Source organism: Mus musculus, chromosome 16, assembly GCF_000001635.26.
Source record: "Mus musculus strain C57BL/6J chromosome 16, GRCm38.p6 C57BL/6J".
Taxonomy (NCBI): Eukaryota; Metazoa; Chordata; class Mammalia; order Rodentia; family Muridae; genus Mus; species Mus musculus.
Window position 1 is genome coordinate 11393015 of NC_000082.6, and position 16956 is coordinate 11409970.

Genomic DNA, 16956 nt, shown 5'->3' on the forward strand with positions numbered 1-16956 from the left:
TTTGAAAATGTTAACTAAGGGTAGTGCTCTCAATTGATGAAGCCTATAAGAGAATAAAGCATGAAGTTGATGATTTGGGTCCTGAAGTTGGTGATAATAAAATCATTCCATTATATTCTACACTTGCACCCCAGCAGCAACAAGGCATTTTTGAGCCACCACCTTCAAAAAACCAGAATGGAGCAATTGGAAGAAGGGCTAACACCCCTCCTGAGACCCTGTGCTCTAAGTTAGGACCAGTGGTGTCACGGTTGAAGGAACCTGGCATTAATGACTTGGTACATTTGAGTTTTATGGACTACCAGCTCCTGAAACTCTGATGAGAGCCCTAGAACTTTTGAGTTATTTGGCTGCTTTAAATGATGATGGAGATCTGACTGAATTGGGATCCATGATGACAGAGTTCCCTTTAGATCCACAGCTCACTAAAATGGTTATTGCAAGTTGTGACTACAAATGTTGTAATGAGGTCCTATCTACTACTGCTACGTTGTTAGTCCCACAGTGTTTTGTTCGCCCCATGGAGGCCAAGGAAGCTACAGATGAGTCCAAGATGAGATTTGCTCACATAGGTGGAGATCATCTGGCATCTACCATGGTTTTAAACAAAATCATGAATCTGTTCTGTGGTGTTATGACTTCATTAACTACCGGTTCCTCATGTCTGCAGACAGTGTACGTCAGCAGCTATCGAGAATTATGGCACAGAAGTGGATGCTCACAGTCAGCTAATGGATGGATCACAGGGCTCCCAATGGAGGAGCTAGAGAAAGTATCCAAGGAGCTAAAGGGATCTGCAACCCTATAGGTGGAACAACAATATGAACTAACCAGTACCCCGGAGCTCTTGACTCTAGCTGCATATGTATCAAAAGATGGCCTAGTCAGCCATCACTGGAAAGAGAGGCCCATTGGACACGCAGACTTTATATGCCCCAGTACAGGGGAACGCCAGGGCCAAGAAGTGGGAGTGGGTGTATAGGGGAGTGGTGGTGGGTGGGTATGGGGGACTTTTGGTATAGCATTGGAAATGTAAATGAGCTAAATACCTAATAAAAAAATGGAAAAAAAAAAGAAATACAAGAACAAAGAGCCAGTCAAGGCTTGTCTGGGCCAAAGGTGCACGATAAAGGCCTAATAGTCTATATTATGAATTGCTACTATAATTAAGGTTCTCCAGCTGTCTGTAAATCATCAGTTTAGTGACTAATATAAATTTATATAAATTAAAGAGGCTTGAAGAAATATGTTTTTGAGTTTTACCAGGTCATTTCCTTTTAGTCTTTTGGGAGATAATAGTATGACCAAGTTATCTTTTGAATAAAGAATATGTAATATTTAAAAAAAAAGAATTATGGACAAGCTGGGCATGGTGGCACACATCTTTAATCCCAGCACTCGGGAGGCAGAGGCAGGCGGATTTCTGAGTTCAAGGCCAGCCTGGTCTACAAATCGAGTTCCAGGACAGCCAGGGCTACACAGAGAAACCCTGTCTCGAAAAACCAAAAAAAAAAAAAAAAGTACTGATTTTATAAGCAGGGACTATTATATTAATATAAGAAAAGCTTTAGTTACTGAGTATTTTATGCAGGCGGCTCATTTAGAATGAACAGGGCATTGCTTAACTGTGAAAGATAACCAGGTGGTCCAGTTGCATCCCTCTCCTGTGCTTGATCAGGAGCCCAAATGGGGGCTTTATAATGAGTTTGTGCTGACAACAAAGAATGGTTGGTGAAAATTGCCCCCCCCCCCAATATTATGACATGAGCAGTTTCCCACAGTGTAAAGCAAAGAGACAGTTGGACTGCATTATTGCCAAACTTCAAGGAATATTCACAGTACTGAAATTCACTGCTTAGACCTGAAGTTATTCAGAGAACAGCTTTAAAAGATGAATGAAGTCAAGTTCAAGTTGTGCTCTTCATGTTGCTTCAATAATGGCCTTTATTTGAAAGCTTTTTAGTTTTTCTTTAGAATAACTATTCTATTCTGATTTCATTAAAAAAGAAAGAAAGAAAGAAAGAAAGAAAGAAAGAAAGAAAGAAAGAAAGAAAGAAAGAAAGAAAGATGGTCTCTGGGTGGGGGTTCTGCTTATTACTTTGTTCTACGTTGTCTGTGCTAAGGAAGTAATGCCGTTTATACCCATAAAGTTACCTGCTGACCATTGCTGCGGCTCGGTGACCCACTGCTCCTTCTCTCCCCAGAGCCCGTGTTCTGGGTCTACGTGAAGGAGGTCCTCAATAAGCACGAGCTGCAGCGCTTCTACTCCCTGCACCACATCACCTCCGATGCTGGCCGAGGCCGGGCCTGGCTGCGCTGCGCCCTAAATGAGCACTCCCTCGAGCGCTACCTGCACATGCTGCTGGCTGACCGTGCCAGGCTCAGGTACCCAGCAGGGTGGCCCTAGTCTCCTAGCCAGGGGAGAAGGGACTTCTGCACTGCAGCCCTGCTAGCCACTCCCCTGTAGGAGGACAAATGCCTCAAGGATTAGAAGGGACCACGTGTGGCACCTGTAGCCAGCACTCCATCAGTACTTGTTCTGCTCAAGGCTTGGTGCAGACAGCTATTGCCTTAGGACACAGACTGCTCTTCACTCTGTGACGCAGTTTTAATTTGAGATTCTTTTTTTTTTTTTACCCTCTTTTTAAAAAAAATTTACATTTCAAATGTTATCCCCTTCCCAGTTTCTCCCCTTCCCAGAAACCCTCTATCACATCCACCCTCCTTCTGCTCCTATGAGGGTGTTCCTCCACCCATCCACCCACTCCCACCTCCCCACTCTTGATTCCCCTACACCGGGGCATCTATTGAGCCTTCATAGGACCAAGGACCTCTCCTCCCATTGATGCATGACAAGGCCATCCTCTGCTACATATGCAGCTAGAGCCATGTGTACTCTTTGGTTGGTGGTTTAGCCCCTGGGAGCTCTGGAGGGTCTGATTGGTTGATATTGTTGTTCTTCCTATGGGGTTGCAAACCCCTTCAACTCCTTCAGTCCTTTCTCTAACTCTTCTACTGGGGACCCCACACTCCGTCCAATGATTAGCTGCAAAATTTGGGATTCTTTAGTGTACTCAATCCCAAACTGACCAAAAGATGTGGAAACTTAGTTTATTCTTTTGTTTATTTTGAGGCAAGTTCTCACATGTAGTCCAGGCTAGCCTGGAACTCACTGTTATAGCCCAGGCTGGCCGCCTGCTCAGACTATGAGACATCAGGGAAGATGTGCTTTGTTTTTATTTATTTATTTATTTATTTATTTATTTATTTATTTATTTAATCGTGTGCTTTTTTTTCCCCTTAAGCATAAAGTTTACTCAGGTCAGCTTGTGTTATAGTAAGCAGTACTTGAGACGCCTCATGGGCCACTTTTATTTCTTCATGTTGTTACTTGCCTGTGAGGATGGTAGACTAGACAGTTTATGTCACCTGATGACCCAAGGAGCTATGATCAGTCCTCTCTGGGCCTCGAGTAACTTCCATGTTAGCAAGGCCTAGATCTGACACTCAGATTCTGTTAATGCCATAAGCTGCCTTCCCAGCGTTGCCACAAACCCTTGATTCAATCCTGCCAGGTTTCTGCAGGCTCAGGTCTCCCTTTCTGCTTCTGTAGTAACCCCTGTGCCCCTCTCCTAACAGCTTCTTCTCAGCTTTACTGTTTTCTTTACTGGAAATCTGACTCATGCTGGACAGAGGCTGCATCCTATGCTGCCCCCATTGCCCTGTGATGTAAATCTACCAGTGATCCTGTGGGGGCGCTAGGATTGCCCTGAAAAACACCAGGGTCACTGAGATGGATCTTGCTGGCCACACAGACATGTAACTCAGGCTTCAGCTCCCAGATCCCATGATCCTATGGTGGAAGGAGAGAGAACTGACTCCTGAAAAGTTTCTGTGGACCCCTACATGTGTGCCCAATTCATGCACATCCTGCATACACATACGGATACAAAAATAAAAAATAAAATTGACATAACAAAGAAGAAGACAGTTAAAACCAACAGTAACTACAATCCACATGAAAAGAACCAGCACAATGGTGCATGTCCCAGGGATGAGGAGGCAGAGACAGGTGGATCCCTGGGGAGTCACTGGCCACCCAGCCTAGCCCACTTGGTGATCTCTAGGCCAATGAGAGACCCTGTCTCAAAGAAGGTGAATGGATCCTGTGGAATTACACTGGAGGTTGTTCTCTGGCCTCTATATGCAAGCACATTCATGCACACACACACACACACACACACACACACACACACACACACACACATACACACACACACACATTTTCTCACTCACGCACTCTTATACTTTCACACACACTCACACATACACACTCTCACACAAATACACACATTCTCTCTCACACACACTCTCTTACACATATTCTCCCCCCCCACACATAGACTTTCTCTCACACACATACTTACACATACTTTCTCATATATATAACACTCTCTTATACATACACTCTCTCACACACACTTTCACACACATTCTCTCTCATACACACACATTCTCTCTCATACACACTCTCTCACACATTCTTTCTCACATACACTCTCTCACACATTCTCTCTCACACACACTCTCATACATTCTCTCTCATACACACTCTCTCACACATTCTTTCTCACATACACTCTCTCACACATACTCTTACATACATTCTCTCTCCCCACACACTCACAGACTTTCTCACACATATTCACACATACTCTCTTGTACACATAACGCTCTCTCATACATACACACACTCTCACACACTCTGTCTCTCACATGCACTCTTTCACACACACTCTCACATACACACTCTCTCACATTATTTCTCTCACACACACTCTTACATATATTCTCTCAACACACACTTTCTCACACACTCACACCTAATACTCTCATACATATACTCTCTCTTACACACACAGACACACACTCTCACAGACTCTCATATACATACTCTTTCACAATCCTCTCTCATCATACTCTCTTACATACATTCTCTTTCACATACATACACTCTCTTACACACACTCTTTCTCACATACATTCTCTCTCATATTCTCTTGCTCTCTCATACACTCTCTCCCACACACTCTCTCATACACACTCCCCCCCCCCACTCACACATATACACTTTTTCTTTTTTCTTTTTTTTTCTTGAGACAGGGGTTCTCTATATAGCTCTGGCTGTCCTGGAACTCACTTTGTAGACCAGGCTGGCCTCGAACTCAGAAATCCACCTGCCTTTGCCTCCCGAGTGCTGGGATTAAAGGCGTGCGCTACCATACCCGGCCCACATACACTTTTTCTATACACACTCACACACACTCTTTCATACACATTCTCTTTCTCACACATAATCATACACACTCTCTCATGAACACTCACACACACACTCTCACACACTTTCTCACACACTTTCTCACACACTCACACACTTTCTTTCTTTCTTACAGACACACCACACACACATTCTCTCTCACACATACATACTTCAGATTGATTTACATGTACTAAAGCTAGCTCAGTTTTTCAGCTGATCCAGTTCACTGTGGACCTGAATGTGATGAAAATGCTAGCCTGACAAGGTGTGTTATCTTCCTGCCACATGCCCTCTCCTGTCTTCAGCATCTACTTTTCTCCATCTCTTGCTACACTGCAGGTCACTCAGCACTGAACTGACATTATTGAAGCTGCACTTACAGTTTTGTTACCTGACATTGAAGAGTCTGGTGGTTTATTTCCTAACAGAGTCATATAAAGTGATTAGAAATTAGACTGGTGGGGGGGGGGTGCTGGCGAGATGGCTCAGTGAGTAAGAGCACTGACTGCTCTTCTGAAGGTCCTGAGTTCAAATCCTAGCAACCACATGGTGGCTCACAACCACCTGTAATGAGATCTGACACCCTCTCCTGGCATGTCTGAAGACAGCTACAGTGTACTTATGTATAATAATAAATAAATCTTTGGGCCGGAGTGAGCAGAGTTGACTGGAGCAAGTGGGGCCAACCAGATTGAGCAGAGGCCCTAAAACAAATTCAGTTCCCAACAACCACATGAAGGCTCACAACCATCTTTACAGCTACAGTGTGTACTCATATACATAAAACAAACAAACAAACAAACAAATCTTTAACAAAAGAGATTAGACTTGGGAGATCTGCTTTTAAGCCTTGCTGTACTGTTAATTGTCTGGATTGCCTTAGGTACCTGCAGGCTTCCCTGACCATCCCCAGCTGCTCCTGAAATTCACAGAAGCCCTTTAGCCTCCCAGCTTTTTCCATAACTAACTTGGAGTGTGGGTTTGTAGTTCAGCTGTTATTGTAAGTGCATATCCCATTGATGGAGCCCTGAAGCTCTGTAGTTGCTTCTGAAATGATCTTTTCTTGCATTGGCCAATCAGGTGAGCCCTGTTGTGAGCCTGAACTTCCTGTCTATCTCAGGGTACCTTGTTGAATGAAGTCCATCCGTCCGTCCTCTTCAACTTTGCTTCTTTATAATCCTATCTGCACATGTCTATTTCAGATGTCTAAAGCTCAGGGTCTCAGGGGACTGAGAAGGAAGTCAGGGTCTGTGCATTCAGACCTTTGTTTCTAGTGAGAAGCTTCAAAGCAGAGAGAGACCAAACTTCTTCTGGGTGACAGACCAGGCGGGGTGTTTGTTAGGGACCCAGGCAATGCATCATTGGCCAGTGAATGGATGCTGAGAACTACCTTTCTCTAAGAGCTGTCCCGTCTCTTTTTGCTTTTGCAGCACATTCTATGAAGATTGGTCTTTTGTGATGGATGAAGAAAGGTCCAGCATGCTCCCTACCATGGCAGCTGGTAAGCCTGGTTGAGGCCAGGGGTAATGAGTCCTGAGAAGCTTGGTGAGCCGAGGGCTCCTGGGAGCAGATGCCATGATGCTCTGGGCTTTCTTACTCTTGTGTTGCTTTTTACACTGGGCCAATTTATCTAGCCTCTGACACTGTACGGATGATGCACTTGGTTGAAGAGTGTGGCTTGTGGCCTGGCAGGTGAACTGTAAAGAACTGGGGATTGGCTGACTGCCTTACCCATGGTTTTCCTGCATGTCAGCTGAATTCTGTCAGCTCTGTTACCTCTTCTCCCTTACTCTGTGAAGTGAGAACACTGTGCGCTTTGCAGGAACCTTTTTGGGGCTTTAAGAGAGCCACAGAAAATGAAAGGCCTTGTATGTGGTTTATCAGTGTGAAGCAAGGCCCTGGATGGCTGTGACTGTGGCCTGAGACATCACCTTACCTGACATTGAGCCCACATCGAGAGCCATGTTAGGCTCATTTAGAGATGAGAGAGTTGGGCTTTGGCTGTAGTTTTTCTTTATAGGCTGTAGATTGCCAGTTTCAGTCTTGGCTATAGTAACTGTCATGACTTGTTTGGCGCACACTGAGCTCTTGATGAGGTAGGTGTTGGTAGGGAAAGCCCCCAGTACTCAGAATCCTGAGAGGGTCACCTTTGCCACAATTGCGCAGACAATGAAGCTAGAACTCAGGGAGATGACAAGCTGCTTAACCAAGGTCTCAGAGCTGCTAAGTGGCTTTCTGTGCCTCAGCCCAGGCAAGCCTCTCTCCAGAACGCCCACCACCAGCTTCTCCTAGGTGACTCTTGTTGGCTGTCTTCCTGACTCTGTTCACATGAACTTCTATCTACCAATACAGGTTCGGATGGTTTTATAGATGCTGAAGATGAGTTCTTGTCCTCTTGTGTCCTTTGTAGACTGTCTTTTTGCTGACAGCAAGTACTGCAATGTCCCTTCCCCACTTTTTTGACAGGTCTGAACTCCATACTCTTTGCAATTAACATTGACAATAAGGATTTGAATGGGCAGAGCAAATTTGCTCCCACTGTCTCTGACCTCTTAAAGGAGTCAACGCAGAATGTGACATCTTTGCTGAAGGAGTCCACACAGGGCATGAGCAGCCTTCTCAGGGAGATCACAGCATCCTCTGCTGTCTCCATTCTCATCAAGCCAGAGCAGGAGACTGACCCTCTGCCTGTCATATCCAAGAACGTTCATGTTGGTAAGCCAGAAGGGGCCCTGGAGGTGGCACAGTAGGGCCACTGAAAAGGAAATGAGAGTGGTGCTGAGAGGAACCCCTGATGCTGTCACTTCCCGGGGAGCAAAATCTGTGTGTGTTTGTTTTTCTCTTGTCTTTCACTGTGAGCGGGACCTGACAGGAAGGGTAGAGAAGCCCGCCCAGGCTGCCAGGTGGGTCATCTCCCACCACTTCTCTCCGTTCTTTCCTTAGTTTTTACGATCAGTAGTGAGCCGAGCTCTGCTAGCATCTTGTTAGTCTTCTTGGGGTTGGGCAGGGGTGATATTTTAAAACAAAAAGGCACGAGCAGCTTATTGTTTTTGTGGTATCTTGGATGCCAGCACAGGATGCTTCAGAGAGAATGCTTTGGACTTGTCTGTATTGGGAGGATGCTCGTTCCGTAGTGGCCTATCTGAGCAGAAGGGGAAAGTAGTTAAACTGAGACTTTACCAGATGTTGATGACACCCTTAGAGCATTTGAGATGTTAGTGAGTTGCTATTAGGAGAGACCAAAACTTAGGGGTTAAATACCAATCCCTGTCATTCCAAATCCATTAAGGCAGTAATCATGGCCATCCCTTTGAGAACAATTTTAAAAAGTGTTTATCCTAAGTTCTTTTTACTTTTTATTTTTGAGACAAGGTCTTATCATATCATTGGGGTGGCTTTGAACTTGGATCTTTCCAAGGCAGTAGGATCACAACCTGACCCAGCAGCCCTACTTTTAGAATTCTATTTTATCTCTCTATTTCTGTCTGTCATCTTTGTGTATGTGTGTTTATTTATACAGTGTGTGTGTGTGCACTCACACGTGCAAAGGACAGAAGTCAGTGTGGGCCATCTTCCTCTTTGGCTGTACACTTTGTTTTGTTTTGAGACAGTATCTCTGTCTAGACTGGCTGGCTATGGAGCTCCAGGGATCTGCCTGTGTCTCCTGTCTGCCCTTCCAGGGCTGGAGTTACAGGTGTACACGTCCATGCCCAGCTTCCCCGAGAGCTGGGTCCAACTCTAGTCCTTCTGCATGTGCAGCCAGCACTTTACTTACTGAGCACCACACACACCCCTGAAGAATATTCACAGTCCATTCCCCAGCAGGCACCAACTGCCTCTAATCCCCATCTCCACAGAGCTGGACTGTTGACTGGCTTGGTCTGAAGCAGGTAAACACTGACAGGAGAACCATGTCACGTCCATCAGGCATCATTGTATAGTGTTCCTCCCTGCCTTCTGGCTCTTACATCATTTCTGCTTTGTTGTCTGTGGTGTCCCCTGAGTGGTGGGGGTGGGGGTGGGGTTGGTGTAGGTTGAGCACTCGAAGTTGCTCATTCTCAGCACTCTGATCGATTACATTAAATGCTGCTCAGTGTAAAAGAAAGCTCTCTAAACATCACTAACCTATGGGTATAAACATAAATATTTAGAGGAATATTTGACAATTTGAGCTTTAGCAAAATAATGGTAGTAGGTTTGGTCTCCCGTGCCTCTGATCTCCTCAGCATTTGCTGCTTTTCCAGAGGACCTGAGTTTAATTCCTAGCACCCACATCTCACAGCTGCCTAACTCTAACTCCAAGGGATAGGATGCCCTCTTTTAACTTCTGTTGGTATATATATGTGTGTACGCACATGCATGCACACACACTCCTACCTTTAAAAAGAGGGTTTTTGTTTTGTTTTGTTTTTAAAAATAAAAAAATAAAAAATACCTAGCAGTAGTGGCCAACATAAAACAAACTCAGTGGTATTTTTTTTTTAAATCTTATATTGTCATTTGCTTATATATTATGTTTTTAAAAGTTTTTTTTGCCTTTATGGGTTACCTGTGTGTGCGAATGTGTATGTCTCTGCATCTGTATGTGTTTCTTCTTCTTCTTTGGCTCTTCTCTTCTCTTCTCTTCTCTTCTCTTCTCTTCTCTTCTCTTCTCTTCTTTTTTTCTCGAGACAGGGTTTCTCTTTATAGCCTTGGCTGTCCTGGAACTCACTTTGTAGACCAGCTGGCCTCAAACTCAGAAATCTGCCTGCCCCTGCCTCCCGAGTGCTGGGATTAAAGGCGTGAGTGCGCCACCACTGCCTGGCTGGCTCTTCTTTTCCTATTTCCTTTTGTTTTGTTCTATTCTGATTAGTTTTATCTTCTTTTATTATTATATGCCTATTTGCTTTTTGAGAGAAAAAGAAAGGATGTGCATTTGAGTGGGGTGGGGGGAATCTGGGATGAGCTAGAGACATTATAACCAGGGTATCTTGTATGGGGAAAAAATCTATTTAGAAAAACCCTAAAACCCCCACAGAATCTGATTTAGTTTTGGTTTATTCTTGGTGTGACAGTAGGCTTTGCTGCCCCGTGGGAGTGAGGCTCGGCCTTCCTCTGTCTCTTACTGCAGCTGTTCTTTTGCCAGATACCCGATGTAAAAGGGAGCGGAGAAGGAGGAAGAAGGTGACCAACATTGTCTCTTTTGATGATGATGAGGAGGAGCAGGGTACTGGGGACACTTTAAAAAAGATGCCTGGGACTGCAGAAAGCTCGGAGGAGAACTCTGACCGATCCTCCGTCAACATCATGGCAGCCTTTGAAGGCACCTTTGGGCCAAATTCCAACGGGAGCCAGAGCAGCAGCTCATGGAAGATTGATTCTGCGTCTTTGAATGGGGAGCTGGGCTACCAGAAGCTTGATGTGAAGAGCATTGATGACGACGTGGATGAGAACGAGGAGGATGCGTACAGGAGCCCGCTAGGAAGGGGGCACACTGGCCACGCGGAGTCGCCAGACAGGTGAGTTCTGCTTGAGCTCTCCACAAGGGAGGTAGAGGATGTTATGTGGCGAGGTGGCTGTTTTCTATGGAAGCGAGTGGAATGAGTGAGTTTTGGGGCTGATTTGATTCCCAGTCCCCACATCACCGGTGAGCTACAGCTGTCTGCAAGACTACTCCCAGGGGATCAGATGTTCTCTTTCTTCTGGTCTCTGTGGGTGTCAGGCACCATGCATGTGACACACATACACACATGCAGGCAAAACATCCACACACATAAAATAAATAAGTCTAAAATGTGACAAGGTTTGGCTGTCATTCACACACGTGCACTGGCCATCTGCCTTTGCTCATCTCCGATGCTCTCCATGCTGTAAGCTTCAGAGGAAAGACAATTTCAAAGTTGACATTTGGCAAAGAGGTTGCCATGCTGGGAGTTGGGTCCACATACACTGCTTCTCAGAACTTACTATTTTTCATGCTATTACATAATTCAGTTGTTTTATATAAAGGTCACCTTTGCTGAACTGTGAGATCCTCAGGTTAAATTCTTGTTTCTGGAATCTGGGAGAGTATTCAGGCTGAGATCAGTGTTTGGGTGGATTTACTAGTGACAGGGCTTTCCTGTTAGCCAGGACCTGACAAGAGCAGAGGAGTCTGAGGGAGGCAGGAAGAGCTTCCTTCATGCCTGACAGTGTGAACTGAGGTGCTGTGTTCTCCTGCCCATGGACTTGGACTCACAGGGCTCTCCTACTTCCCAGACGCACAGCACTAAGGTTCCTGGATTTTAGCTCACACACTGGAGCCTGTAGGACACTCAGCATGCAGTCTCACGGAACAGGGGCCCATGGAATTCCTCTCCTGGTCTGCAAAAGCCTCTCTTGCTAAATGGTTCTGTTACTGTTGAGTATTTACGCTGTTTGCTTTTGTTGTTGTTTTGGGGTAGGGTCTCTGGATGTAGCTCAGGCTGGCCCTAGATACATCATCCTGCCCCTAGAATGCCGTCTGTATAAGGCTATTTTCTACTCCCAAATATTTGTTCGAGTCATTTCTCAGCAGCAGTGTTCATGTCCACAGACTACGGATGGTTTGAGCCCGGAGCAGGGTCTGAACTCTCTTGTTTTAATCATAGTTCTGCGAAACAGCTAGTGCTGTGTGTCCTTCACCACTTCACCTTTGCCCATGTGGCGCAGTCCCTCTGTTTTTGTTGGTTTGCTTGTTTGTTTGTTTGTTTTGAGACGGGGTATCATATAGTGTAGGCTGGCCTGGGCTGAGATTCTGGTGTGTATCTCTATGCCTGTCTTGTTCTGAATTTTCTTTTTCCTGATTTGGGGAATTGACACATGGAATTGTGGAGTGTGGTGAGTTTAACTCTGCAGGTGGACTGGTGGGGAGTCTCAGTTCGAGTCCAGAGGCAGTTCGCTGGCAGAACTCTGTCTTTCTCTGGAGAGGTTGGTGTTTTTGTATTGCAGTCTTTGTTGTTTGGCTGAGGTCCATCTAGTCCAACAGAACAATCTTTTAACTAAAACTCTACTGGTGCAAATATTAATCTTTTTTAAAAAATATCCTCACAGCAACTTCTAACATAGTGTTTGACTAACTATCTGACACAGTTTCCCAATCAAGTTGGCACAAGCAATCATTGAAACTGCCGTTAGTTCTGAGCACCCTTGGAATGCCACTGCATTCTGTGGCTCTGTAGATGCTGAGTTGTGTGAGTCAATGCCTGAGCCCCAGGCCTCTCTCTTCTTACCCCTGGTGCCAGTGGTGTGCAGCCTGGAGGAGGAGGCCACCTTGTAAGCAAGGGTGGTTGCTGGCATTGTGATGTGTAAGAGGCACAAAGCAGTGTTGGGTGGCCTTGGGAGCTGGACCTCCATGGACCATGGACAGCCTCTGTCCAGTGTACAGCGGCATCATGATTGAAGAGTCTGCAGAGAAGCCGGGGCAGGAGCTGAGCAGTGATGAATGGCTTACTGAGTAATACTTGGCTTTTGGGTCTGCACACAGCGGTCATGTCGGGGAGTGTGGCCAGGCCAGGGGGCTCAGCCAGGCTTGCCATTGCTTCTGGCAAAATCTGATGTTTGCTTGTTTTTAGGATAGTCTGGTGGCCCAAATTTGGGCTTTCTCTGTTTGTTGGTAATTTAACTATTTCTTTGGTGCCGGATCCCGCTTTATCCAGTATCTATCACAAGTGTTGACTTTGCTTTTTGTTTTTCTTCAAGATAGGCAATAGCTTTATTATGGAAAGGAGTGTTTCATTCCTCTTGTTTGAGCTCTGACACCAGTAAAAAAATGAGTCTGGAGGGTGTCGGGGTAACTCCGAGTTACAAGCATGAGCCATGCCCATCTCTAGTGACTTAGCTCCTCATACCTCCAGAGGTGTACAGCGAGTGCCCTGAGCCATAGCCGCGGCCTGTCCAGCCATTTCCTGCAAGGGCCAGGCTGGCTCTGCAGGTCCCAATTCCAGGCCTGAGAAGACACCTGCACAGGCAGGCATGAAGGCTGTGCATGGGGGTCTGCCAATAGCCCTGGGGGCGGAAGATGGTTAACAAAATATCTGACCCTGGGTGGAGAATCTACCCTGAGGACATTGTCTCAACTTGAGAAGAGCTGAGTAGCAAGATTCCAAAGTCCTGTTCAGAGAAGCAGAACACCTGGTCTGACCTTAATGTGCTCCAGGCATGAACCTGCCGAGGAGTTTGTCCCCGTGTGCTCTGAGCATAGAATCCTAACACTGTTTTGTTCTTAGAACTGGTTTTGTGTAATTAATTAATTTTTGGGGGTGGGGGAGAAGCTCTTGAGCAATTTTTGTCTGTCTGTTTTTGCAGTATTTGGGACTGAACTCAGTTTTCTGTAGCCCAGGCTTTCCTGGGACAGGACAGGCAGTTAGTAGACCAGGCTAGCTTTGAAATTCTCAGAGAACTTCCTGCCTTTGAGTGCTGGGAATAAAGGAGTGAGCCAGTCTGCTCACTGTGAACATCGTTAGTGAGGAGCGCGCTTGTCTGAGAGTCTGGAGATGACCTTGTACCGTGATACTGAATGGGAACACGTCGTCGGAAGTGCATGTGTGCTTTCACTGCAACCGTGTAAGTGAGGAGGCATGGCCGGCACTGTAGACCTGATGCTTGCCTGTTGCTGGGGTGTTCTAGTGGCCCCCATTTGGGCCTTCTCTGCTGGTACTTTAACCATTTTCCTTTATTCAGTGTTTACCATGAATACTGCCTGCCTAGGAAACCCTTTCACCTAGCTGTGCTTGGACTTTATTTTTAACATTGTCTCGATTTTGAAACAAATATTTTGTTTTAATGATAAACAGTACTTCCTGTTATTTTAAGCCAATCTTAAATCTTTTTTACATTATTAGTGCATGTGTATGAAGATATTTGTAAAGACAGTTTTCCCCTTTCATCTTAGGGGTCCTAGGGGTCAAACTGAGGTCATCAGGCTTGACAGCAAGCACCTTTATCTGCTGAGCCTTTTTGTTGGCCCTTTAAAGTCAATCCAGGTGTCAGCTGAGTTGGTGACCCTTGAGGGCCGCTTCCTCTTGGGTTTGGGGCCTCACCCTTCATGGCTCTGGTTTCTCTTGGATCTGGGGTCTCACCCTTCATGGCAAGAATTGTCTTTGAAACAAGAAGAAAAGTCCACGTGCCCAGAGAGGTAGTGGGATGTTTGGAACTAGGATTTGTTGATCCCACCAAGTGAGAATAAGGCCAGGTTTAAAGCAAGCTTTATTAAATACTGGCCAGGACAGTGGACATTGGCCAGGTCCATTCCTGGAATTCCCATAGAATGGCCATGAATTATGTTAGTCTGGTGCTCACGAAGGCGAAACCCACAAGGCTGTGCATTTCTCACCTTCGTCAAGTTGTGGGCAAGCATACATTCTGATGTACTTACTGCCTATGTAACTCCTCCTACAGGGTCTATATGTATAAGTAACTCCAATACAGGATCAAGCATATCCTGTATAGTTGAGGCAACCAAGCTTGTTTATAAAAGTGGAAAGTCATGGCTTGTCTTCTTATGCGAACAACAGCCCCCAGCATTCCAGGATGTTGTCTGTCCTTGGGCAAATGCGGCTTGAGGTTTTGTTTTGTAGATCTCTTAAGCACAGCAATTTAAACTTAAAATCTAACTTCAGCTCTCACACACTGGACAGTACTGCTCTCTCTGAAAACGTGCCTTGCCTGCATGCTACTTTAAACTGCATGCCACTAAATAAACTGATAGCATGACCACTCCATGGTATAGTTAAGAGGAAGGTTATCGTTGTAGATATGAGGAGGAGAACAGGCAGAGGCATCTGGAGGAGTTGAGAACAGAGAGAGAAAGAGGTAGACTGGACACGGCCAGCTCTCTGTGAGTGGAGGGGAGGGGGAGTAAGGGATGGAGAATAGAGAGACCACAGCGAGAGAAGCAGGAGCAGGAGAGAGACAGAACAGCCAGGTCATAAGAAGGATGAGGCGCCTAGGGGAGGCGGCAACTAAGTTGTCAGCATTGACTTGAAATGCTGATAGGCACAATACGTATATATTAATTAGAGAACCATAGGTCCCTCTTGCTGAGGACAGGAAGTGAGCTTTTGGTAGAACAGGCTTTACGAGTTCTTAAGGAATGCTGGCTGACTTCCAGAAAAACCTCCTATAGTCCAGGTTGAACTGGGCCTAGACTCAATTTTGGATATGTCAGTTGGCTTGCCCTTTTTGGGAGCAACTTGGCAACCAAAGTCTGAAGAGGGTGGTTCTTTTTTTTTTGTTTGTTTGTTTTGTTTTGTTTTGTTTTTTTATTATGTATTTTCCTCAATTACATTTCCAATGCTATCCCAAAAGTCCCCCACAACCTCCCAAGAGGGTGGTTCTAATAGCCTAGAGGCACAGCCATGTTTACCTTAAACTTGGGGCGGGGCAGGGGGAGGTCAGTGGCAGGAGCTGTCCCTCTTTCAGCCCTGCCCTGCTGTCTAAATGTCCTTACACTGGTCATGGAAGGAAGCAAACGATTCACTCATAGGATTCTGTTAGGACTGTTCCCTGGATTTCTTGTCATGAGCAAGAAGGTAGATATTCATAGTTAGTATAACAAAAGTCACACATTATTATGTTGGGTTTGGGGTGGAAGCCAAGAAAACTCACTTCAGAGACAGAAGCTCAAAACTGAAAGCTTTATTTTCTGTGGCACAGGGAGGCAGCTGGTTTGCGGAATCTGAATCTCAACCCTGCATGGAGATTTACAACAATTTTAGAGGGCGGGGACAGAAAGCGAGGTAGAGCAGGATGCATTATTGCATTGACTAATTATATTTTGACACAAGGAGTTAAACAAGGAACTTAAAGTAGGTGACTGGGCCTTATCCGGGTCACCTGGTTTCAGGGTCCTTGAGTGAGCTTTGTCAGTCAGGTCCCCTCCTGGACTCTGGTCCATAATTCAGAGTGATGAGGGAACAAAGGAGTGGGTAAGCTGCACACAGCCCATTAAGTCAAGACAGGCAGTATGTTTACTATTCGTGCGTGTTAGTTTAGAGATAATGGGATAACAACAACTTCCCTTTGTACATCCTTTACTGGTTAACACACAAACATGAAACATCTGAGAAGCAGGGTTGAAGTTGGTTCTGGGTCCTGGGAACATGAACTCAGTTTTGACCTTGCCAGCAAGATGGAACTTATTCCTGAGGTGGACTCAGTAAACTATCTCCCAGAAGTCATGCTGAGGGTCATCACACAGGGTCACACTCTAAATTTCTAATTACCTGAGCCTATCTTCCCCATGTATCTTAGCTGAAGGCCAGGTCCAGTCTATAACCAAAGTCTCTGATTTGAGGGTCAGGATCTTGAAGGAGACTTTCCAGCCACAGGGTAGATCAAGGTGGTGTCTCTCCAAATGTGCAAAGAAGAACATTGCTCTTGGCCTCTGCTTATATCCTGTGCAATGGTGTCATGGGCTTCTAGGACCATGTCAGGTTCTCTTGAGTGAGTGATGTCACTGGGTTTTGGTTATCAGGTGCAGCCGTGGGTGTAGTGGATTCCCGACTAAGCTATATTTGCTTGTCTAAAAGGCATTTTTACTATGGTTTTAACACCCACCCAATGCTAGCTCCAGCTAGATTTGGTTGGACTTTAAAGGCTTGTAAAGAAACACTGTCTATAAGAGTGTGCCACACAGT

The 16956-nt window shown here is 45.5% G+C and overlaps 1 protein-coding gene and 1 pseudogene across 11 annotated transcripts in view; both read left to right on the forward strand.

Annotated features, from left to right (window-relative positions):
* Positions 1-16956, forward strand: part of Snx29 (sorting nexin 29) — a 436235-nt gene that overhangs the window by 70154 nt on the left and 349125 nt on the right. For 5 of the 11 annotated variants that reach the window (XM_006522666.3, XM_006522668.4, XM_006522669.4 and 2 more), the window contains 4 exons: positions 2205-2385; positions 6751-6821; positions 7787-8035; positions 10446-10818. In XM_006522666.3, coding sequence (XP_006522729.1) covers positions 2205-2385; positions 6751-6821; positions 7787-8035; positions 10446-10818 — 874 coding nt within the window. Of the gene's footprint in view, positions 1-2204; positions 2386-6750; positions 6822-7786; positions 8036-10445; positions 10819-12343; positions 12774-13625; positions 13883-16956 lie in introns of those variants that run through there. The other 6 variants (XM_030249321.1, XM_030249320.1, XM_030249319.1 and 3 more) reach the window with 4 other exon arrangements.
* Gm18868 (predicted gene, 18868) lies at positions 33-1826 on the forward strand (annotated as a pseudogene).